Raw genomic sequence first — 26,400 nt, 5'->3', positions numbered from 1 at the left:
AGAAAAAAAATAATAACTTTACAGTGAAGACCTAGCAGATACCACCTTAACCAACTGATCAAAATGAATATGATCAATAATGGGACCAGGTAACATCGTATTTCTCCTCATGTGACACACTATCCCATAGGTAGTATTCCTGCCCACTCCAAAAAAAGAAAAATATAAATCTCATCATAAGGAAATAGGACACAAACCCAAATAGAAGGAAATTCTATAAAACAATGGCCTGTACTTAAAAAAAAGTCAGTATCATAAGTAACAATCTATTTTAGATTAAAAGAAACTAAAGAGTCATGACAGTTAAATGCAATGCATGATTAGGGATCAAGCACTGGATCAGACCTTGTACAGGATGGAAAACTGCTATATAGGATATTATCAGGCCAATAAGTGAACTTTGAATGTGGACTATAAATAAGGATTATATCAGTGATAAAGTTCCTGAATGTAATCTTCATACTAGGGGTGGGGGTGGGGAGAGGGGTGTATAGGTATGTAAGAGAATGTCTTTGTTCTTAGAAAATACACACTGAAGTATTTAGGGTATTAGGGGTAAAGGCTACAATTCAAATGGTTCAGAACTACCCCTGACCACACTCACATACAGCTATATATTTATGTGTGCATGTGTACACATATACACACACACAGATAAAGAGACTGTGGCAAAATACTAACTTTTGGTGCCCCTGGATAAAGAGTACATGGGAATTCTTTGTAATATTTTTACAACTCTTCTGAAAGTTAGGAATTATTTTAGAGTAAAAAGTTTAAAAATAAATTGGAGATGAGTAAGTAGAAACAGTATGTAGATAACCCTTTTGAGAAATTTGGCTGTGAAGGGGAGCAGAGAAGTAGACCCAGAGTCAGGGTTGTAAAATATCTCTTCAAAGACGGGAGAAACTAGAATAGGTTTGCATGGTGATGAGAACAATGATGGGCCTCAATTCCTCCTTTTTAAGAAGAGAGATTTGATGATATACCCTTTCCTCAGGCCCTCTAAGACTCTCCTACCTTTAGATAATGTGAGCTCCTCTGAAAACACATTTTATTCCTTAAACTTCAACCAGGAAAAGACATTTGGGCCACCACTGGAGGGCAGTACAAAATGATGTTGCATGTCATTGTGGTGGTTTTATTGTTTCAGCTGCTGGAACAAAACAAAGCCCTTTACATGATTTTCTCTCAAATGTGTTACATGAAATAAACCTCCTTCTAACGCACTTTTCTTTTTTTTTTTTTAAACATCTTTATTGGAATATAATTGCTTTACAATGGTGTGTTAGTTTCTGCTGTATAACAAAGTGAATCAGCTATATGTATACAAATATCCCCATATCCCCTCCCTCCTGTGTCTCCCTCCCACCCTCCCACCCTCCCTGTCCCACCCGCTAGATGGTCACAAAGCACAGAGCTGATCTCCCTGTGCTATGCAGCTGCTTTCCACTAGCTATCTCTTTTACATTTTTTAGTGTATATATGTCCATGCCACTCTCTCACTTCGTCCCAGCTTACCCTTTCCCCTCCCCGTGTCCTTAAGTCCATTCTCTACATCTGTAATGCACAACTTTTCGCAAATGTTTTACAGAAGAAAAGCCCAACATAATTCATAACAGGAGTTTGGCAGGTGGAGTGAAGTGGTGAGAGGGTCTCATGCTTGGAAAAATGCCTGTCACATAAATTTAATAAAGAATAAATGATAACAGAAAATTTAGAGCATGTCACAGTTGGAAGGGACCCTAGAGAAAGATGACTGCAGCCCCTTTTTTAAAGATAGCACCTTGGGTCCAGAGGAGGGGAAGGACTTGGCCAAAGCTACAATGACAGAGAAGGTAATGGTTTCAACATTTATCTGGTTAGTCTGTGAAGACAGAGGTTGTGATATCTTCAAATGACATCATAAATACAGCTTGCAAAGAGACTGACCCCATCATTGATATTGATACTGAGTTCCTGAAAAAATTGTGACACCTCAGTTGCGAGACCGTGTCCCTTCCGTCTTCCTCAACCTTGGGAGAATATGACTATTTGCCTTCCACTCTTATCTGCTGCAACCGGTCCTAATGCTCTGGACAGCATAATTCTGATCATATCCAGCCTATTTCCCACACCTCTCTCACAGGAGCTTCAGACCCATAAGGGATCACATGTCAGGCTTCCCTACCAACATTGGGGGGTGGAGTGGAAGGCTATTGGAAAGAAAGTGAATGGGCATGTGGCAGTCCATTGTTTGGAAAGAAACAGCCGTATCAGTGCATTTGAGGGGAAGTGATCTTAAAAGGACAATCAGAAAATCCTAGTGAAATGTAAAAACTCTAAATATGACCTAAGTACATAAAGGAGAAGAAAGACTTTAGACTGATCAAAATACAGAAAGCAATATGACTTCATATCATGCTAATAAGTAGACTCAATTACATAGAAGGCACCTAATGTCACTATTACCTACATAAAATGTTCAGGCATTAGCCTGGCATTTTAGCTCCCACCCCGTGTCCAGCCATTGTTTCCTGAACACTCGCTGCCATGGTACAACTGCTATGATATATCAGGCTATGCTCTATACTTGCTCCATTTTGAGGCTCATCTCAAATGCCACCTTCTTTGCCTGCGTTCCTTTATCTGACCCTCACACTTACTTGAAGATTCTTTTTGGCTACAGCCATTGCATGTGCCTGTCTTTAGCATTCATTTCATTCTGCCTTGTCTTCCCCACTACATAGTGAGCACTTTGAGGTCTTACTACTACTATTTTTTTAAATTTTATTTATTTTATTTGTTTACTTTTGGCTGCTTTGGCTCTTTGTTGCTGTGCGTGGCTTTCTCCAGTTGCGGCGAGTGGGGGCTACTCTTTGTTGCGGTGCATGGGCTTCTTATTGCGGTGGCTTCTCTTGTTGCAGAGCATGGGCTCTAGGCATGTGGGCTTCAGTAGTTGTGGCACGCGGGCTCAGTAGTTGTGGCTTACAGGATCTAGAGGACAGGCTCAGTAGTTGTGGCGCACAGGCTTAGTTGCTCCGTGGCATGTGGGATCTTCCCGGACCAGTGCTCGAGCCCGTGTCCCCTGAATTGGCAGGCGGATTCTTAACCACTGTGCCACCAGGGAAGCCCTACTACTATTATTTTAGGGATTGTTTCCATTCATTAATAATCTGCCAATAATCTTTCTTATCTTTCTATACCTCTCCTGTCTTTCCAGCTCACTCACTCCAACTGTTCTTTGGTTCCCCCCTTGGCCCTACAATCTAGTGATCCTAACACCTATTCACCATTCCTTACCCATTTCATGTCCTCTCACTTCTCTTTTTATACACTTCACTTCCAAGGTCCAATGTTATCATCACTCCCTTGATATGTCCTCTCCTCTCCTGCCCCGTCTTGCTTTGTTATTTTGCTTCACAAAATCCCTACCCTGGACAATCTAACTCTTCACTTACTCTCCACCTTTGGGAAAGTGGATGAAGAAAAACCCACAACTATATCAACTGGACTCTTAAAATTCATCACCACTAACCTCACGTGGGCCGTTAGTGCTATCTGGGAATCATTTTATTTTAAAAGTCCATCCACTTTCCCTAAATGATTATTTCATACCTTTTCTTTACTCAAACTTCCAACACCTTCTGCTTTCTTTTCCCTCTCAGCAGATAGCTCACCTACCTGCATCCATGCCTGCATACCCAGTCCTCTCTTTGGTATTCTAAAAATCAATCCTTTCCCCTCTGCTCCAGCAATCCTCTCTCTTACCTACATAATTAATACTTCACTTTCCAAAGGATCATCACATCAGCTTAAAAAAGTGCTCTGTTATTTCTTACCTTAAAAAACAAAATCTCTCCTGACTCCATATCCCCTTCTAGCTACCACACTTGCATCTGCTGTTCTTTTTACCTTGATGGCCACCCATCCTAGATATACTCTTGGTCACTCTCTTACTTTAAGTCTTTTCTCAAATGTTTCCTTATCCATGAGGACTTTTCTGACCACCCTTAGTAGACTCTCAACCTCTCCCATATAAGCTCATATAAGCTCCCGTCTATCTTTCTTCCTTCACTAATATATTTTTCTCCTACCAACTTACGATTATATATATACATATTCATATGTATGTACATATGTATACAATCATAAGTAAATAAGGAGAAAATATATGATTTATAAATTATATTTATAAATATATATTATTTATTTATTTATAATTTTATATATAGTTTATATAATTGTCACTCTTCCGCCATTGAAATATAAGCTGCATAAAGGCAGAGTTTTGTTTGTTTTGTTTACCGTTGTATCCTCAGTACCTAGAACAGTGCCTAGCACATAGTAGACTCAATAACTATTTTTAAAATAAATGAACAAATGATAACCGTACAAGGTAGATCTATTTTTATCTCCTCTATTTTATAAATGAGGGAACTGAGGTTCAGATAGGTTAAGGAACTAACCTTAAATCACACAACTCATAAGTGGCAGAGCTGAGGTTGGAATTAAGGTGTGTTTTCCTTTAAAGCCCACAACTTTAACCACTGTGGTATACTGCCTTCTCTATATCCCTGCAATCAGTCTTCTTAAGTCTATCACCACTGCCTCTGCCTCTCTCCAATAACTCTTACCAGGATCTCTAAAGCCTCCATCCTTGACCCCACTGCTCCATCCTTTTTTTTGTTTAATTAATTTATTTATTTTTGGCTTCGTCGGGTCTTAGTTGCAGCACGCAGGATATCTTCGTTGAGGCATGTGGGATCTTTCGTTGAGGTGCGAGGGCTCTGTGTTGTGGTGCCCGGGCTTCTCTCTAGTTGAGGCGCGCAGGCTCCAGGTCACGTGGGCTCTGTAGTTTGCAGCACGTGGGCTCTAGCTGAGGAGCACGAGCTCAGTAATTGTGGTGCACGGGCTTAGTCGCCCCAAGGCATGTGGGATCTTAGTTCCCTGACAGGGATCGAACCAGGGGATCGTCCACTGCACTGTAAGGCGGATTCTTTACCACTGGGCCACCAGGGAAGCCCCTCACTGTTCCATCCTTTACACAGAGCCAGAGTGACGTGTGTGTGTGTGTGTGTGTGTGTGTGTGTGTGTGTACAGTTAAGTGGTTTTTACTGTACCCACAGAGTTGCACGACCATACCATTATCTAATTACAGGACATTTTCGTCACTCCAAAAAGAAACCCTGTACCCATTAGCAGTCACTCTCCTTTTCCCCTTCCCCCAGCTCCTGGCAACTGCTAATCTACTTTCTGTCTCCATGGATTTGCCTTTTTTGGACATTTCATAGAAATGGAATCATACAATATGTGGTTTTTTGTGTCTGGCTTCTTTCCCTTCCTTCAGTGTTCATCCATGTTGCAGCATGTATCAGTACTTCGTTCTTTTTTATTGCTGAATAATAATACTCCATTGTATGGTTATACCACATGTATTTATCTATTCATCAGTGATGAACATTTGGGTTGTTTCCATCTTTGGCTATTATGAATAATGCCACTAGGAACATTCATATACAAGTTTTTATGTGACTACATTTTTAATTATGTTTAATTATGTTTTAATTCCTATATACCTAGGAATAGAATTGTTGGGGCCTATGGTAACTCTATGTTTTACTCTTTGAGGAAGTGACAAATTGTTTTCCAAAGTGGCTGTACCATTTTACACATCCACCAGCAATGTATGAGGGATCCAATTTCTCCACATCCTTACCAACACTGAATATTGCAACAATCTCAACGACATCACTGTTTTGCATGTGGATATACAGTTGTTACTGTGCATTTTAAAAATTATAGCCATTTTAGTGGTGTGAAGCAGTATTTCATTGTGGTTTTGATTTGTATTTCCCAAATGACTAATGATGTTGAGCATCTTTTTGTGTACTTTTTGGCCATTTGTATATATTCTTTGGAGAAATATTGCCTCAAATCTTTTACCCATTTTTAATTGGCTGAGTTGTAAGAGTTCTTCGTATATTCTGGATAGTCAACTTATCAGGTATATGATTTGCAAATATTTTCTCCCATTCCTTGGATTGTCTTTTCACTTTCTTGATGGTGTTCTTTGAAACACAAAAGTTTTAAATTTTGATGAAATTCAATTTACCTATTTTCCTTTTGCTGCTTATGCTTTTGGTGTTACATCTAAGAAATCATTGCCTAATTCAAAGTCATGAAGATTTGCATCTATTTTTTTCTTCTTAGAGTTTTATAGTCTTACATTTGCATCAATGATCTATTTTGAGTTGGTTTTTGTATATGGTATGAGGAGGAAGCCTAACTTCATTCTTTTTGTTTGTTTGTTTGTGGTTTTATTTATTTATTTATTCTTTTTTTTTTTTTTTTTGGTTGTGCTGCGTAGCATGAGGGATCTTAGTTCCAGGGATCAAACTCCTGCCCCCTGCAGTGGAAGCACAGAGTCCTAACCACTGGATCGCCAGGGAATTCCTTAACTTCATTCTTTTACGTGTGGACATCCAGTTGTCCCAGCACCATTTGTTGAAAAGACTATTCTTCCCCCAACTTGAATTGTGTTGGCAATCCTGTGGAAAATCAACGGACCATAAATGTACAGGCTTATTTTTGAAGTCTCAATTCTATTCCATTGATTTATATGTCTCCCCTTATGCCAGTACCACACTAACTTGATTACTGTACTTTAATGGTAAGTTTGAAATCAGGAACTATGAGTCTTCCAACTCTATTCTTCATTTTCAAGATTGAGTCCCTTGCAATTCCATAGAAATTTTAGAATTGTTAGTTTCTGCAAAGAAATTAGGTGGGATTCTGATAGGACTTGCCTTGAATCTGTAGATCAGTTTAGGGAGTACTGACATCTTAAATTTTCTAATCCATGAACTTGAGAAGTGTTTCCATTTATTTAGGTCTTCTTTAATTTCTTTCAATGATGTTTTTGTAGTTTTCAGTTACAAGTCTTATACTTCTTCTTTGGTTGAACATCAGCTGAAATCTTTGACTTGCATATAGAGACAATATTGAAAATAACAACAAAAAACCCTCTTGAACACTGAGCACCGAGGGTGTATAATTACATTTATATACAGTTAAATGCAAATATGATGCTACCATTCTATTTACATATTTTGATTTTCTGGACTGGGGGACAGAGTGGATAGTGTCTCCAGTGCAAGTATGTGCCCTTTTTTGTCTCTTAGTACCAAATGTTGCTGTGAATTGGGACAGTCTCCTCAGATTTTTAAAATTTGACAGATTTACTTCAGATCTCTGTTAGGGGTGAGACACAGTGTTTATCAGTAAAACTAATGAACACGGGACTGTTATAAAGATAACCAAATCCTTAATCATTATTGTCATAACCATAATGTGATAGTCCCCATTTGTAGGGCACTTATTCCCATTCCCATGTGCCAGACACTGTGCAACGTGCTTTATAAGCATCAACTATTTAATTTTCTTAATCACTCTGATATAGTTTGCATAAAACTGAGGCTCGAAGACTTTACATAACTTGTCCATGGTATTATAGCTTAAGTGGAGACCCTGATTCAATATCAGATTTGTCTGATTACAAAGCCCATCCTCCTAACCACTGTCCTGATGTTAGGGTTCCTGGCCTATAAACTTGACTTCCTTTTGGAATGATAAAATAGGTTCCTGATTGTGCTTTTAAAAAATCAAGGCCACTAGATTTGAAAATACTATCAACACAAAACAGTAATTGTCCCATTTGCTTCCAGTGGTGATTTTGCATCTCTGAGAATCTTCAGACAGATGCATTTCTCTAAGCCTCTTCTGGCCCAGCCATGGTTCCCTCTGGGTATTTCCTAAAATTCCCTCCTCCAATCTTCCTCTGCTAGTTCCTCCCTCTCCCATCCCCACCATGCTCCATCCCACCAAACATCTCAACATGCCCAGAACATACTTGTTCTTCTGTGCTTTGTTGACACATACTTCACCTGGAAAGACCTGGCTCTGTTGTAGGTCAATGGTCAGGGGTTTGATGAGAAGTCCCTGGAGGGTTTTAAACAGGGAATTGATAAGATCTAATGAACATTTTAATAAGATCACTCTGTCTAGTATAAGGATAACAGACGTAGGTGCAAACATGAAATTGGGGAGATTAGTTAAGGAGCTCTAGCAGTGGTCTAGGAAAAAGGTGATGGTGGCAGTGAAGATACTGAGAGATGGTCAGATCTGGAATATATTTTGAAAATAGAATTGGAATTTTAGCTATATACTGGAGGTTGAGCTAGCAAAACTTGCTGATAGTTTGGATGTGGGCTATGAAAGAAAGCACAGAATCAAGGAAGAAAAGCAATGAAGGCCTGAACAAGGCATCCTCTATTTGTGTTATGAGATGTTCAATACACAGTCATCGTTTTACACTGAGACACAACTGTGATTGTGGCTTAGAAAATCTTTGACTGAAACAGTTGTCTATTTGTCATTATGTGTTCATGTGGGGTATCTTAGCTTTCTCCATGTACATGAACCTTCTAAGAGCAGGACACTGTGCTAGGTCTTTCACAAAAGTTGCATCATTTAACTTACCCCAAACCTTAGAAGTAGGAGTTAATATCCCCATTTTACAGAGAAGGAAACTAAGACTTAATTTATGATTTCACTGAGGTTACATATTTAGTAATGGGCTGAGCTGAGACTTGAAATCAAATTTTACTCTAAAGCCCATGTTCTTGTCACTGCAATAATTCAAAGGTACAGAATCAGAATTCCCCAAACTTTTCTCCTCATTAATTGAAGCCTCTGTTGACCTTCATGTGTCCTACTTTAGAGCCCAAGGCTGGCAAACAGGACAGCTTTGTTCTGTCTGTAGCCCATCTGCAGACTTGCCTTGTGATTTAGGGCAAGCTTCTTAATTTGATGGTGTCTCAGCATTCCCCCATGTTAAAGCAGGACTTGTAATTAGTTATGGAGACAATTCTTTGAAATCTTCAGATGAAAGGACCTGCAGCCTTGAGTGTAAATATTTTCTTTCCCATGGTGTTCTTTTTGTCTCGTATAGCTTCTGGGACCCTTCATAAGGAAAAAGAAAAAAAAAAAGAGAAAAGAAAGAAAAAGGAAGGAAATAGGACAAGTGTAAAACTGTATTTGTTTGCTTGCTACAAGCCAGTGGAACTTTCGGGACATAAATGTAATAATCTCCCTTACTCTACAGAACTCAATAAACATTACTAATAAATGAATAAATTTTATTCAAAAAAACTTTAAGGTAGGCCTTTTTTTTTTTTTCAGTATTCAGGTTCCTTTAAGGGTCTCACTGAAGATCTTTAAAAATGATTTCTATTTTGTTTCTGGCTTCTGAAATCCGAAATATTCTCCAGTAGGAGCTAACGCTTATATAGTGTCTGCTGTGTGCCAGGTATCAGGCTAACTGCTTGCACGTGAAACCTCATTTAATCATCATAATAGCACTATCGGGTAGGTGCTAGTATTACCTTCAATTTAAAGGAGAGGAAACCATGGCTTGGTATAGTTCTTTGACTTGTCCAAGGCCACAAAATAAGGAAGTTGGACTAAGCTGGGTCTTCCCAGTTCTAAATTCAGGCTCTTCCCAGGACACCCCCTTGCCCTGAAAAATTAGCAATGACGACAATTTTGAAATGTGCTATCACACCCTGGGTGTGTGTGGCATTTAAAAATCTCTTACTGCTTGTTCTTTCCAGTCCCTGGCACAGCGACAGTTATTTGTGTAGCACAATTGTTGTTATTGTGCAGCCTCACATATTTTTTCTGCCCTGGGCAAACATGAACAATAATGGGCTATATTTATGAAACCAGCAGCTTGGAAGCATGACCTCCAGATTACCGTTACAATTGTAGTATAATTTTTTTTCTGTTTTTGTAGCTTAGCACTATTTATATAGAAGGGCTATCTCAAAGTCTCATGCCAATAAACTGGTTCTTTGTATACTCAGAGGGCTCCTCACAGGTTTTTTCCCCCCATAGTTTCGATCAATCAGCCTGCATTTCTAAAAGCTGACGTCACAGACATGCAGTGTTCATGAAGAGCTGATATGACAGTCACCTCCCAAAGTTGGAAAATAAATAAAAGTAGCTGTGGTTTCTCTTAAGGATGGATTGGGGAGGGGCTGTGGAGTTAGAGTAGGATAGAAAGATGGAAAGATAGGCTGATGACAAAGCTGTTCATGATCTAAGTTCTCTTCTTCAAGATCATCTTGGGTTTAGGATTACTATAAATCCATAGCCTCATCTTCAGGTTTCCATGGTCAAAAGCTCCGTATTATGAAGTCTTCTTGGGAGTGATCAATGTCTGCAGGACACCAGCAATATGCCCTAGTAAAAAGCACATTTGAATCAGAACACCTATGTATAATTCCTAGCCTTGTCACTATGAATTTGGACAAATTCCTCTTCTGTAAAATAAAATTAATAATAACCCCTACAGTGAGGATTAAATGAAATAATGTACATGAGAGCAGCAATTGTTGGCTATCAGTATGCAGAAGTAAGTCATCGCACACAACTTTACCTAGGGAAACAATGACAGGGATATATGTGTCAGCTGTTCAAAGCACTCCTTTCTAATAGTTAATGTATCTGCAAAACTGACTTAGTAATTGGAGGGTTGTTTGACAGGTAGAGAGTTAAATGGTGATGTTGAAGAATGGTATCCTTATAGGGACTTCCCTGGTGGTCCAGTGGTTAAGACTTCACCACAGAGGGTGTGGGTTCAATCCCTAGTAGAGGAGCTAAGATTCCACATGCCTCGTGGCCAAAAAACCAAAACATAAAAAAAACAGAAGCAATACTGTAACAAATTCAATAAAGACTTTAAAAATGGTCCACATCAAAAAAAAAGGGTATCCTTATATTAATACTGCCACTTACTGAACACCCATTTCAGGCCAGGCTCTTTGATAAGACATTTATGCATGATTTCTAGTCCTTATACCATCCCTACAAGGTAGGTATTATTACCTCCAATGCACACATGAAGAATATGAAGCTTACAGACCCAGAGACATTAAGTTGCCCTACAAAAATCAGATAAGTTCTTTTTGTCTGCTCCATGAAGCTCATTCTTTTTACAATGAATTAGATCATAACATATCTTCCATTAGCTACATTTTACCCTCCTAAAATAGATCTGGGATATGACCCAGTGCTTTGATGAGATCTGGGACACGAATTTGCAAACTCTCATTGGTGTGTCATCTAAAAAAACATCCAGTCCTGGAAGTTCTAGGCCTTTTCCAGAGTTTAGACCATCACTCCCATCCCCCACTATGTCAAGTTTTTAATTTAAACCAGAACCAATGAGCAAAGAAGGTAGCCAATACAAATTATTGGTGGTCTGGAAGGGAGCCTGGGGCAATTCCCATACAAGTAGTCTTCCCTTGCTTAGGGGTCTGATTATCGTTATTATTATTTTAACCAAGGCCCAAACCTGCTCTAATATGGTTTGGAGGAGTTTCCTTGAACAGCAAGCGAATTTGTACTCCCAGTAGCAATTTATTCCATGACTTTAAGATTTCTTAACTAAATCCATGTATCTACATCTTTAGGTATTTCCATACATGTTATCTCATTCATCCTCACAATAACCCTAAGGTTGTACAAGTATTAAATAGTTGAGACAGGATTGGAACCTGGATGTTTCTGATGTCCAAGCCCTGTTTATTCCACTATGGTATACTGCTTTGGTTATTGGCTGTATAACCTTGGCTGTTATTGGCTGGTTATTGGCTGTATAACCACTTAATGTCTATGACCTTCAGTTACCTCATCAGTAAAGTGGGTATGATGATTACTACCTTTCATAGTTGTTAAGTTCAAAAGTGATAATATAAATTAGAAAATTAAAGTAGAAACACCAGTGGTAGTTATAGCTGATAAATGTACCAGGTGGAAAAGGAGTAATTTAAAACATTATTTTCCCTTCTCCCTTAAGTTAAAAAGAATAACAGCAAAAAGAGGCCAAAGGAGACTCTCTTGAGTAAGTTGTTGCTCACCAGACCTACATGGCTGGCTCTTTGTTGGCTGGACCTTGTAAAAATGGGGTCTGAGTACAGTCAGGAATTTCTGAAGGCATTTCTGGGATGGTTTGCCTGTGGTGGTAAAGGTCTAAAACCTTACATGGGGCTAACTCCATCCTTGGCCTTGTTCAGTTGGCCCTCCTGTGTGTCAAACGGGGACTACTACAAGAATGCTAACAGGGGTGTGGGCCTGATAGAGTTATGGTTTGTTGCTGTGGGAAGCCACCATGACTGAGAAAGGAAGACCCATTCCAGGCAAAGACATTTATTAAGGCCTACTCTGTGCTAGGCCAGATTGTGAGAGGGGTGTAGTTGTGAGTCAGCCCTCTATTCTGATGGATTTTACAATCTAGTGGGGGTATAGAAAAGCCCTCAACTAACTCTTAAAAACAAGGCAGAGTGTAAGGATCATATCAGAGCAACTAAGAGGTGGGGTGGGATTTCCTAGAAGGTTTCTTGAAGTAGGTGGCATATAAGCCAAGCCTTTAAGGATGAGGATTTCAAGTAACTGATTGGCAGCATGAGAAAGTGTAGGCTGTGTTATGTTTAACTTGGCAGGAACTAAGGCCTTTTACTGAGTACATAACGCATTCTAGTGTCTGAGGATATAGAAATATATAAGAAACAGTCCCTGCCATTGAGGAGCTCTCAGTCTAGTGGGTAGACAGATGTAAAGTCATTAGAGTGATGATGACTTCATAAGGTAGAGAAGAAATGTTAAAAAGAAGAGTGTGTAACTCTGACTTGGGAGGTCAGGAGATGTTTTGCAAAGGTGATACTTGAGTTGTGTCTTGAGAAAGCAGGAGGGGTTTGCCATGTGGACTTAAGGGAGGAGTTGGAGTGGTGCAGGCCCCTGAGCTCTTTCATTGAACAGTCTGAATATGGTAGGCAGCAAGTGGGCTAGGAGAGTATTCTTTCCCCTTCCCACCTAGATTTTCATTTAAGAGTCTTCTCTTTCGATATGACCTCCTAATAGCCAATGGTTAAAATGAAAAGTATTGGAGTCTGACCTGGATGCTAATCCACCAGCTATCTAATCAGCTTTATGACCTTACGTATGACACATATTTGTGTTTCAGTTTCCTCATTTGAACAACTTATTTATGTCTCGGTTCCTTCACTTATACAATTTAAAAATAAAGCATCCAGCACAGATTCTGGCATATGTAAAGTACCGCTATTATTTCCTATCGTTATCTCATTTAGTCCTCACAAGCAACTTGGACTTTGGGTATAATTTCCCCCATTCTTCCGAATTAGAAGCTTAGAGTGGGTAGGTGACTTGATTAAAGTTCCCAGGACAATCTGGAGTTGTCTCTGCCTCCACAGCTCGTGCTTAATTTCATCTCCGCGCCGGGTTCTCTCAGGCGGCCCCAGCGGCAGGATCCAGTCCGGCGACAAAAACTCCGGCGCCAGGATTTGGGCGCCGCCGCGGCCTGCGCCCAGAGGGCGGGGCCAGGCGGGGCCAGGCGGGGCCAGGCGGGGCCAGGCGGGGCGGGGCGGGCGAGAGGAGGGAAGTTGTCGAAGTTAGGGGAGACGCCCGCCCGCCTGCCCGCCCGGGCCTCGCCTCCGGCTGCTCCCTCCGCCTCTTCCCCGCCCCGAGCCCCCGTCAGCCAGTCCTTCCTTCCCCTCCCGTGCATGATGGAAACACCATGGCTGCGGCGGCCCAGCTCTCTCTGACACAGGTAACGCCACCCGCCAGTCCGCCTGGCTCGGACGGCCGGTGTCCCCGGCCCCCTCCCCCACCGTCCTATGGTTCACCGACCTGGGCAGTTTCTCTCTGCCCCTGGCGGGGCGGCCGATACTGAGAGCGAGCGCGCGCGCGTGTGAGTGTGTGTGTGTGTGTGTGTGAGAGAGAGAGTGTGAGTGTGACTGGGGGAGGACGCCATCCCGAGACGGTAGCTCAGCCGCGGCAGCCGCGACCCCGCCCCGGCCGGTCGGCGCCGCAGCCCCGCCCCACGCGGCGCCCTCTCCTCCCGACCCCGCCGTGCCCCCCGACCCGCTTGGTGTGTGCCCGCTCCTCTCACTCCAGTTCTGCTTCACCCACCCAGGAAGTTTCCTCCTTCCAGGCCAGAAGCACCCAGGTGAGCTCCTGTTGAGCTCTCGCGGATCAGCCTCATCCTCGGGTCAGCCCTTGTCCCACTCGAGGCTCGCCCTCGGGACAGGCAGAGTCACCTTCCTGAGCCAGGCGCTCAGGGTTGCCTCCAAGCCAGTCTTTCCTCTCTAAACCGGCCTTTTCCCAGCGGAGTCCGACGAAAACCCTTCTCCAGCAGTTTTCTCCAGTCAGTCTCTCTTCCACTAAGTCTCATTCTACCAGAGCGCGTACTTACCTTGCTAGCCCCTTCCTGGATTCAGCCTCTTCCCCTCCTGATCAGGTTTCCTGCTGGGTCAGATCCCCCTATTCAGTCTTTTCCTCCTCAGTTCTGCTACCACTCCTACCCGGTGGGCTCTCTATCGCTGTCCAAGCGGAAAACAGGGAAACATCCTTGAACAGGTGTGATGGTCCCACCAGTCTTGGTGCTGGGAAGGACGTAAGAGGTCACGTGTACTGGGGGAATCTTCACCAAAACCTGTTCTCAGGGTCTTTTCTCTTGCCATTCTGCTTCCTTCAGAGTCAGTCCTCGTGCTTCCCAGAAAACCGCTCAGCATCACTCTGGGAGCCTTGTTTCTCGCTCTCTGTAAAGAAAGCCAATTGTAATCTTCCTGTGGTGTCCTGAATGGTGAGGGGGATGTGCACCTGTCAGTCCCTTCCTGCTTTTTTGACCAGATCTCACCCCAACCTCACCTTCTCAGCCTGTTCTCTGCAGAGCTGGTGGCCATGGACTTCTCCGTTGGGGCCCACCCCAGCCTTCCTGCCTGCCCTGTAGTATCTCCCCGCCACCTTGTAGTCTCCTTGGCCTGGATTTGTCAGGGCATCTAAGGCAGAACACTGGGATAGGCTATACATTGGGGCGGGAGAGTTTCCTGTGTTGGGATCAAGAGACTTTGGGGGTCTTTTGCCTAGCATTCCAGGATAGAGATATTGAGTGAAAAATGTTCTCCACAGGAACCAGGAATCATGTTAATAACTTGTGCCTCCGGTAAGATAACTAAGTTCAGCTTGCAGGAATTTTCAGCTTCATAAGTGAAGTCTGTTTCTTTTCCAGTTTATTTGGTGTTGCTTATCCTATTTTGACAAGCAGATATTGGGGAAGAGTACTTGGAAAATGGTGATTTAATCTTGGTAGCGAATCTCTTTGGAAGGGTCCTCCTGAAAACTCAGATTCGGGGAATGGCAACATTGACTTTTGGGTGTTCACTTTTTAATAGTCTAGTTAGTGATATGCATTAAGCAAGATCCTGTTGGCAGGCTGTTGCTCTCTGGCTCTGTTGTCCAATTCCAGCGGGAGTTCTCCCCTCTTGAAGATTTTGTTCCCCTGAGGACTTCTATAGATTTGCTTCTTAGTTGTGTGCATACTTTATTCTCTCCCTGGGTAAGACCATGTTTTCAGTTTCTATTTACTATCATCTCTGGATATTTTCTTCAGGCTCTGTCAATTTTATAGACAGTTAAGTAATTTAAATATGTTCTTGTGGTTATATATTTAAATATTAACATCTACACAAAGTAAATACTGAATCAGGAGTATTATCCTTCATTGTTTTACATGTAAGAGAACAAACACTGATGGTTCATTTATATTGAATAGCCAAATAAGTCAATTTAGAATATTTTGATTTTAAGACATTAAGAGGCAATAAGGTATATTGTAAAGGCACAGGAAAAAGAAACTTCCCAAGTGTTAATATACCCTAATGTGCCTCCTTGTTATTTAAAAACTTTGCTGATTTGTGTTTTTTAATTTAATTTTTTAACTGCTTGAGGCAAATAAACTGAGATAACAGTGCACCCTGGTTTCACATTCATTATTGATTTGTTTATGTCACCATCACCCCCCTGCCCCAACACACATTTAGACATAGCTATACTCAAGTGAGATCCTCCAGGGCAGGGACATCTTTCAACTCATCTGTTTCCCTCAGTGCCCATCTGGAAGAAAGTGATTAGTAACTGTTTGTCTTATGAATGGCTGAAAATTCTGAAGGTTTGTATGACAGTTACAAAGATTAAACTGATGCTGAAGTTAGTTTCTGCCTCTGATCATAAGATGATAATGGTTTTGGAGTAGGTTCATTCATTCAACCAATGTTTGTTCAGTACCTTTTATGTGCTATGTACTGTACTGGGATTGTCTTGTATATATTTTTTTGCCTTTATCAACTAAGCAAAACTGACAGTTGGGGGAAAAACACCTGAAAAATATTTTAGTTTACTCTTTCCTTCCTCTTTCTTCTGCCTGCCAACCAACCCTCCAGTTCCCCACCCAACAAAATAAATTATGTAAATTATCATGGTCTAGCTTCTAGACAGGATAGACTATTAGAATAATGAAATATTAGTTTCATTCCAAGCTCTTCCAGGAGCTAACTGTATGGCATTAAGTCTCCAGGCCTCAGTTTTCTTAGTTTTAATATTCATTAAACAAATATGTACTGACCATTAATTATGTACTAGGAATTATTCTAGGTGCTGAGGATATACTAATGAACAAACTAGATGGCAGTTCTTGGAGCTTGGAGACAAAAAAAACATGGAGCTTCCATTCTAGTTGGAGAGTTTGAATTAGCTGATCTAAGGACCTTTCCAAAGAACATTCTTTTTATAGATCATATTATATGATTTGGAAATCTAGTGGTGACTTTCCTATGGTACTTTAGTGCAATATAGCCTTAGTGGTTTTTTTTTAAATAAATTTATTTACTTATTTGTTTATGGCTGCGTTGGGTATTGGTTGCTGCATGCAGGCTTCCTCTAGTTGCAGCAAGCGGGGGCTATTCTTAGTTTCAGTGCACGGGCTTCTCATTGTGGTGGCTTTTCTTGCTGTGCAGCAGGGGCTCTAGGTGCGTGGGCTTCAGTAGTTGTGGCTCGTGGGCTCTAGAGCGCAGGCTCAGTAGTTGTGGCTCACGGGCTTAGTTGCTTCGCAATATGTGGGATCTTCCCGGCCCAGGGATCGAACCCATGTCCCCTGCATTGGCAGGCGGATTCTTAACCACTGCACCACCAGGGAAGTCCAGCCTTAGTGTTTTTTAATTTTAGTTTTCTTCTCTGGGTATTCTATTCTTGTCAATAAGAAGTAAAACTTGAGTGAGAAAGCTCTTGTGATTTTTGCTTATGGTGGTAGATTACAGAAAGATATTAATGCTTCCTCTTTTTAAACTTTGCTGATTGCCCATTTCTTCCTTAAGGCTGTATCTCTGATAATAATGATAATAATACTATTAGCTTCCCTTTGGGTGTTACTGTATGCCAAGAATTTTACTTCACTTAACCTAACACTCCATTTTACAAATGAGGGAAATAATTTGCATAAATTAGTAAGTGATAGATCTAAGATTTGAACCAAAGTCTGTACGACTTCAAAATCTGTCCACTGTACTTCTCTGTGTACTACATGCTCGGCATATCCATTGCTCCCTTGTATTTTTTATTCTTTTTCTCCAGTATTTGCCTTGTTTTCCTAATTAGGTACTAAACTTCTTGAGTAGGGAAGCATTATCTTTTGCCTCTGAATCTCCAGTACCTTTCCTGGCTTTTTGACGGTACAATTGTGGGCGTACAAGTACTGCTCTTGATGATGAGGAAGGTTTTATTTTATTGAAAGATGGCATAATATGAGTATTTTAAATAATCATCTATCAGTTCAGCTTTATGCTGAAGTTTTCTTGTTTTAATTTAGCAAGGATTCTTTTTTTTAATAATAAAAAAGCCTTTAGAATGGGACTTAATTAAAAGTCTTAATATTTGATCAAAAACAATACATGCTATAAGGATACTTTTTTTTAATGCTTTTTTTAAATTGCAAGAGTGATAAAACTGCATTACAGAAAATTTGGAAATTGGAGGGAAAAAATCTCCCATAATTAAAGCTTTTGGTGTTTATTTTCAATTTCATTAAAGTAGACAGTATGTGTTAATATGGGTATCACCGTTGCAGTCTGGTTTAACAGTTATGATGGTAAATACAGGGCAGAGTGTGAAAATTATAACATGTTCTCAGAAGCAGAAAAGGAGTATTTATTCAACATGACATATCATTTGAGTTCCTACTATGGGAAAGGCACAATAATGATATTTTTCTTTTTTGCCTGCAGTTACAGTCCAGTATATTCAGGAAATCTTTGTTTCCTTGAGCAGTATTTAACAGTTTTCAAAAATGGCTTGGAATGTTCAGCATTTGGGAGGAGCTGTCACAGTTAAAATTAATTAGGAACAGTTGGTTTGTCCAATAGAGTGTATTCTTTTGTTTTCACTCTATTTGCAGACAGAGCAATGATAACAGACTAACGTAGTAGAAAAAGATTGAGCATCTTTATTTAGTGACGAATCATAGTTCTAATCCCCTGTCTCACTAATAGTCTAATTTAAGGTCTCAATCTAAGGTGTTTTACTTGCTCTTCAAGGAATTTTAAACACAGTTATATGCTTCTTTGTTTTGTGAATTTTGGACTTAATAAAACTGGAACTCTGGAAACCAAAATCAGTAAAATGGCTTAAGCGAGAGAAGGGATGGGAGAGGGAGGTATGTAGGGAGGGAGAGGGGGAAAGATCCATTGATAGAGGTCTGGGTAATTTGGAGAATTGGTAGAAATAAATGAAAAATTAATCTAGGCAGAGTTCGTTAGGCAAACCCATATACTAAAATTTCATTTTAAAGTAGTGGAACTCTCATCAACAAGATAAAATATTATATCTTCATTAAAAATTTTTATTAATCTGAGGGATGTTGTAATTTGAATGCTGTATTACAGTACAGTGGAAACATTTTATTTAGACAAATAATCTAATCCACTTAAGCATCATAGAAAAAAGACTGGAAGAAAAAAAACACCAAGATTTTATGATAGCATGGTTATAATTTTTACTTACCTTCTTTTCAACAGTGAGCATGTATTTCTTCTGTAATCAGCCAACTTAGCATTTCTGTGTGACAAGTTTTTTGAAAATTCACCCTTTTAAATTGAAATCAATAACTATATGTAATATTGATATCAACTATACTTCAATTAAAAAAATAAATAGCTATATGTTAAGTAAAACTTTGTGTTCTAAGATGGCATCTATATTCACATTTCATCTTAAACATTCCCGTCTTTGGGTTTAGAGAAATTGGCCAGAAGAATGATAAAAATTATTATTACAATTGGCTTGGAGAATTCAGTCAGAGGACTAATTTATAATTTTGTGTGCTGCTTTATAATTTACGAAGCATTTTATGCTCTCTCATTTGATCTTCACAATAATCAGTAAGGTAGACTATTATTATCATTATTTCAAACTAGAGAATAGTCAGGCTCAGAATTTTGACTTAGGTTTATGCTGGCTCTCTTACTTACCGACTGTAAAACTTATGTTAAAAAAAAGTTCAGGGCTTCCCTGGTGGCGCAGTGGTTAAGAGTACGCCTGCCGATGCATGGGACATGGGTTTGTGCCCCGGTCCGGGAAGATCCCACATGCCGCGGAGCTGCTAGGCCCGTGAGCCATGGCCGCTGAGCCTGCGCATCCGGAGCCTGTGCAACGGGAGAGGCCACAGCAGTGAGAGGCCCGCGTACCGCGCAAAAAAAAAAAAAAAAAAAATTCACACATACCAGTGATAGTCTCCATCCTGCTCTTGGCCTTCAATCCCATTCCAAGAGGCAGTCATTCTTGATGTTTCTTGTGTGTATTTCTAGCAATAGTCTGTGATGTAGATGCAAACATATATATATATATATATATATATATATACACACACACACACATATATGCACAAACACACATATAAGATATGCTATATATATAGTGTGAGTGTATGTATATTTCTTTTGAATAAGCTGCATATTTTGTGGCTTATTATTATTTAGTGTAATTGATCTAGGAGATTGTTCTATACGAGCACATACAGATTTCCCTCATTATCTCCAACACTTGAGAATATTCCTTTATATGAATATACTGTAATTTATTTAACTAGCCACCTAACGATGGACTTTTATATTGTTTGTGATCTTCTGTTGTTACCAACAGTGCTGCAGTGAATATTCTTTTATACATCTTTGTGCACATGTGTATTAATTTTTAGTAGGTATAATTTGGGGCCAAAGGATATTTTTAATTTGGAAAGATACTGCCAGTTTACATTCAGAAAGCTTATACCATCAACAGTGTTTGTGCCTTTTTCCCATCAACATGGTATATTATCAAGTTTGGTCATTGTTAACCTGGTATATAATAATGATGTTTGTTGAAAGTTGGCCTCATGCACTGTGCTTCCCTATCACATAAATGTGAGCTTTTTAATATTTTGTACAAAAGTAAGATAGAAGTGAAATATAAGAAACTTTGTGATATAAATAATGCTTTAATAATTGCAAGTGCAATTAAAAAATAATGGTACTACAAAGCTACAGTAATCAAAGCAGTATGGTACTGGCACAAAAACAGACACATAGATCAATGGAACAGAATAGAGAGCCCAGAAATAAACCCATGCACTTATGGTCAGAACCTATGACAAAGGAGGCAAGAATATACAATGGAGAAAAGGCAATCTCTTCAGTAAATGGTGCTGGGAAAACTGGACATCTACATGTAAAAGAATGAAATTAGAGCATTCTCTAACACCGTATACAAAAAATGGATTAAAGACCTAAATGTAAGATGTAAAACCATAAAACTACTAGAAGAAAACATAGGCAGGACATTCTTTGACATAAATTGTAGCAACATTTTTTGGATCTGTTTCCTAAAGCAAAGGAAATAAAAGCAAAAATAAACAAATGGACCTAATTAAACATAAAGCTTTTGCACAGCAAAGGAAACCATCAACGAAACAAAAAAACAACCTACTGAATGGGAGAAAATATTTGCAAATGATATGGCTGATAAGGGGTTTATATCCAACATATATAGATAGCTCATAACTCAACATCAAAAAAACAACCAGGGCTTCCCTGGTGGGGCAGTGGTTGAGAGTCCGCCTGCCGATGCAGGGGACACGGGTTCGTGCCCTGGTCTGGGAGGATCCCACATGCTGCGGAGCAGCTGGGCCCGTGAGCCATGGCCGCTGAGCCTGCATGTCCGGATCCTGTGCTGCGCAACGGGGGAGGCCACAACAGTGAGAGACCCGCGTACCGCAATAAAAACAAAACAAAACAAAACAACCTGATTAGAAAGTGGACAGAAGAACTAAATAGGCATTTTTGCAAAGAGGACATGCAGATGGCCAACAGGCACATGAAAATATGCTCAACGTTGCTAATCATAAGGGACAATGCAAATCAAACCCATAATGAGATATCACACACCTGTCAGAATGACTGTCATAGAAAAGAACACAAATAACAAATGTTGGTGAGGATGTGGAGAAAAGGGAACCTCCATACACTGTTGGATGTAAATTGATGTAGCCACTGTGAAAAACAGTATGGAGGTTTCTCAAAAAATTAAAAATAGAACTACCATGTAACCCAGCAATTCCATTCCTGGGTATATATCCAAAAAAACACAAGAACACTAATTTGAAAATATACATGCACCCCAATGTTCATAGCAACTTTATTTACAATTGTCAAGATATGGAAGCAACCTGTGTCTATCAACAGGTGACTGGATAAAGAAAATGTGGTATGTATATATATACAATGGAAATATTACTCAGCCATAAAAAAGAATGAAGTTTTGCCATTTGTAGCAACATGGATGAACTTGGAGGGTATTATGCTAAGTGAAATAAATCAGACAGAGAACGACAAATACTGTATGATAGCACTTATACGTGGAGTCTAAAAAATACAACAAGCTAGTGAATATAACAAAAAGAAGCATCTATCTAGTGGGCTAAATATTAACGCAAAGATCCTGGAAGGAAAACATTCTTATGCCACTATTGAGAAGGAAGAGGACTGATGTTATGTAAACTACTAAGCAGTAGGTACTTTTAGGTGATTTACATATATTATTTCACTTAATATTCACAGCCTTTCTACGAGTAGGGATTAATCTTCTGCATTACTTACTCAGGGTTGTGTTGTAAGTGGTAGATTTGAGATTTGAACCTGGGCACATCTGTTCTAAAGCACATTTGCTATGCTGCTTCCTGTAAACAGCCATTGCCAATATTTCAGACAAATTTAGGGATAAAAATGAACATTCACATGATATTACATTCCTCTATTGTTACGTAAAAGGAGCAAATTACTCAGTGGGATCTGTGTGTGAGTGTGTGTGTGTGTGTGTGTGTGTGTGTGAAAGAGAGAGAGAGAGAGAGATACAGAGAAGAGGTCAGTTTGGGGATAATAATAATTAATGCATATTGCGAACTTATGATTTGTCAGGCACTGTTTTCAATAATCCTTACAACCTGTTAATCAGATCATCCTTATTATTCTTGTTTTATAAAAAGAGAAAACTTAGGCACACAGGTGAAGTAACTTGTTCAAGGTCAAGCTACTGCTAAGTGTTAGAGCCAGGGTTATAACCTAGGTAGTGTAAACAACTTATATAAATTGAACGAGTCTGTATTTCTGAGGGCAAAATAGCTCTGACAGAACTAATTAATGGTGCCATTCCTTGGTTATCACTGAACATATGTTCTAGGCTGCAACATCTTATGTGAAAATCAACTTTTCATTGCATAGACCACATCTCTAGAAAGTGATTGTTGTACCAAGTTATAGTGGAGGGTTTTTGTAGACATGATAGAAAGTAGTTTTACATTTTGCTACCTCTAGGAATTTATTGCTTATGAAAACCTAAGCCTATTTAGGTTAGTATACGTCACGTCAGTATTTACATTTAAGCTAATAGTCTCTTGGACGTGGTAGTTTGGACTTGGAGTTCCTTCAGTATCATATTACTAAAGATCATACTGTGTATCAGAGAAAATTTTCCCTAAAAAACAAACTGTTTTACTAAGTAAAATAGAACTGCTAGGTCTGGGGATTTCTGGTGTTCCAGATATTAAAAATTGTTGAAAAAATGGGAGTCTCGGGCTTTGCAGTCAGAATGTCTTAGGTTTCAATCTTTTGTTTGATTGTGTAACAAGTTTCTTAGCCTCTTTCTTTTTTTACCTATAAAATGGCAAATAAACTTAACTTGCAGGATTTGTTGTGAAGAATATGTGAAATGTTTATAAATGTCTTGGATCAGTTTAAATGGTAGCAGCTATTAACAACAACAACTACTACTACGATCACTAGCCAAATGTTTATAATAGCTAGATTTTAGTTATTTATAGGGCTGTTAATTTTTATGAAATGTTACACTTAATTAAAATTTTCATAAATCACTGATACCAAGGATTATTGGTAACTTCATTCCATCTTGTATTCACTAGGTACAACACAGTTACATCATTATGCATATACTAAAAATATGAAGCTTACATGCATTAAAAGTGCTTCCATTATTGTTGGTCCACCCTCTTTTATTTCAGAAAACATTTACTGAATGCCTCCTGTGTCCCCACCGTGTTAGGTCTTGGACATACAAAGAGAATAAGACCTAGGTTCATGCACTGAAGTACCTTTTAATCTTTTAGGGAGATAAACACTGACTCTGGGGTGATGAGTACTATGATACAGGATGATAGAAGAAAGGCACTTGGGTGCTGTGGAGTATCCTGATTTATGATGAAACTTTTTGTGGTAATTTAGTTTTTAATTTTTTCAGTGTTTTACAGTGTCCAAGATTGGTACTGTGGATGACATTTATTTATTTACTTATTTGGCTCCACTGGGTCTTAGTTGCGGCATGCAGGATCTAGTTCCCAGACCGGGGATCAAACCCGGGCCCCCTGCATTGGGAGCGAGGAGTCTCAACCACTGGACCACCAGGGAAGTCCCAGCATTTTAAATTGTATTTAAAAGGATAACATAAAACCATAGGAATATTTGATTCCAGTCAAATTGTATTTTGGTGCATCAGGTCCACATTGGGGAAATATCATGTCCATTTTCTTATAATTTATTCTCTTTTTCTTTGTAATAAAGCAAGCATTTTTAACCTAGAGCACAAGACATTAGGAAGGGGTTTCAAGGTTAGGCTGAAAGGATCTTTGACCTGCTCTAAAATAGTATGTAAAATAATAAAAGTATCATGATTTTTTATAGTGGGAAGGACACTAGACTTAGTACAAGACAAACCTGGATTTGAATTCTCCCTCTGCCACTTGTACTCTCTCTGGGTGACCATGGCAAGTTACTTAAACTCTCTGACTTCCTTTTCCTTATCTATGATGTATATACATTGTTGGAATGTAAGAAACATTAAGTAAATAGCAGTGCTGTTATTATTATTGGTACTTATATACAGAATTCATATGAATATTATTAAAATTTTTTTTTATTTCCAAAATTCTTCACTGATTAAAAAAACTTGTAGGGCTTCCCTGGTGGCACAGTGGTTGAGTGTCTGCCTGCTGATGCAGGGGACATGGGTTCGTGCCCTGGTCCGGGAAGATCTCACATGCCGCGGAGCGGCTAGGCCCGTGAGCCATGGCCGCTGAGCCTGTGCGTCCGGAGCCTGTGCTCCGCAACGGGAGAGGCCGCAGCAGTGAGAGACCTGCGTACCGCAAAAACCAAACCAAACCAAACCAAACCAAACCAAAAAAAACAAACAAACAAAAAAAACTTGTAACATGCAGAAATATAGCAAGGAAAGCATGGATCACCATCCACCCCATTCTTTAAATTTTTGTTTTTTTCTTTACATTTTTTTCTCTTTACATGTTTTCTTTAAACATTGTTGTAACCTCTCTCTTGCATTCTCTCTGTCTCTCTCTCACACACATACACACACATACATACATATATACACATACGTATAGCTTTGTGTTTTATTTTTTTTAACTTAACATATAGGTGTTTTCTTTCTATGTGGTCTTCATAGCATCGTTTTTGTTTGTTTTTTTTCCATCTTTACTGGAGTATAATTGCTTTACAATGTTGTGTTAGTTTCTGCTGTACCACAAAGTGAATCAGCTGTATACATATATCCCCATATCCCCTCACTCTTGAGCCTCCCTCCCACCCTCCCTATCCCACCCCTCTAGGTCATCACAAAGCATTGAGCTGATCTCCCTGTGCATAGCATCTTTTTAATGTCTTTAGAATATATTCATTGATTGGATGTTTTATAGTTAATCAAGCCCTAATGACTACAGATCATTTATATATCAATTATAATCAATGCTGTTGCAAACAACCTTTGATATGCCATTTGCTGAATTCTTTTTTGTAGAGTTATAAATGGTATTGACCATAATTGAGTTATTTTTCTGTGTATACCTTTGAATTTTGAGGTTAAACTTGAGTGATTTTCGTTTAGTTTATAAGATCTTGAATGGCAAAGCAGACAGCAGCAGTAATTTACTCAAGAGCAATAATCTCAAAAAACTACTGTGAAGGAATTAAGTTGAGTATATTTAATTTGGCTGCAAAGACCATTTAAAGATTATAAAGTTCACTTAGCATGGGAAATTGGCATTAGAAGTTGTGAGCCTGAAGAAGATTGGATGATTTCAGTTTGCATACCTCTTTTTTTGCAGGCTAGGTTGCTTTCATTCTTAGTCTGTTCTCTACATTCTGTTCTTTGCTTTGTTTTTTTCTGGCACACTTTTAGGCAGGGCCATGTAAGATCTGGGGGTAGATGGGACCATCTGGCACTTTAGAACAGTTCAGAAACTTAACTCTGTTGATTGTACTTTGAGCTAGACTTGCCTGAAATGTCCTGGTTTGTCTCTGTGCTTGGCAGTTTTTTTCTTTTATACCCTCATAGCTTTTTTTTTGTGTGTGTGATTCGCGACCTCTCACTGTTGTGGCCTCTCCTGCCGCGGAGCACAGGCTCCGTACGCGCAGGCTCAGCGACCATAGCTTACGGGCCCAGCCGCTCCGCGGCATGTGGGATCTTCCCGGACCGGGGCCCGAACCCGTGTCCCCTGCATCGGCAGGTGGACTCCCAACCACTGCGCAATCAGGGAAGCCCCCTCATAGCTTTTTACAGCTACTTTCTTTCTTATTTTAGTACAGACATTTTACGAGTACTAGTGTTTACAGATTGAGGTAAACAAGACTTATTTTCCTTTAACCTAACCAAAAAAATTAATTATCTTTTGAACTATATCTGCATTTAGAAATATGAGCCATATCAACTACTTTTGTTTTTTTAATACTTTAAAAATATATTTTAATTTATTTTTGGTTGCGTTGGGTCTTGGTTGCTGCGCGTGGGCTTTCTCTAGTTGCGGTAAGTGGGGGCTACTCTTCATTGTGCTGCACGGGCTTCTCATTGCGCTAGCTTCTTTTGTTGCGGGGCACGGGCTCTGGGCACGCGGGCTTC

General features: G+C 39.6%; 1 protein-coding gene across 2 annotated transcripts in view; it reads left to right on the top strand.

The window, feature by feature from the left end:
- The first annotated feature begins 13,461 nt into the window (after nt 1-13,461).
- Nucleotides 13,462-26,400, top strand: part of EPS15 (epidermal growth factor receptor pathway substrate 15) — a 159,859-nt gene continuing 146,920 nt past the window's right edge. The window contains exon 1 of one of the 2 annotated variants that reach the window (XM_079901716.1): nt 13,462-13,669. In XM_079901716.1, coding sequence (XP_079757842.1) covers nt 13,637-13,669 — 33 coding nt within the window. In that variant the 5' untranslated portion in view covers nt 13,462-13,636. The remainder of the gene's footprint in view (nt 13,670-26,400) is intronic. The other variant, XM_079901715.1, reaches the window with a different exon arrangement.

This window comes from Stenella coeruleoalba, assembly GCF_951394435.1.
Source record: "Stenella coeruleoalba genome assembly, chromosome: 1".
In the NCBI taxonomy this organism is placed as follows: Eukaryota; Metazoa; Chordata; class Mammalia; order Artiodactyla; family Delphinidae; genus Stenella; species Stenella coeruleoalba.
Note: the sequence above shows the minus strand (reverse complement) of the source record. Positions and strands in the feature narration are given on the sequence as shown.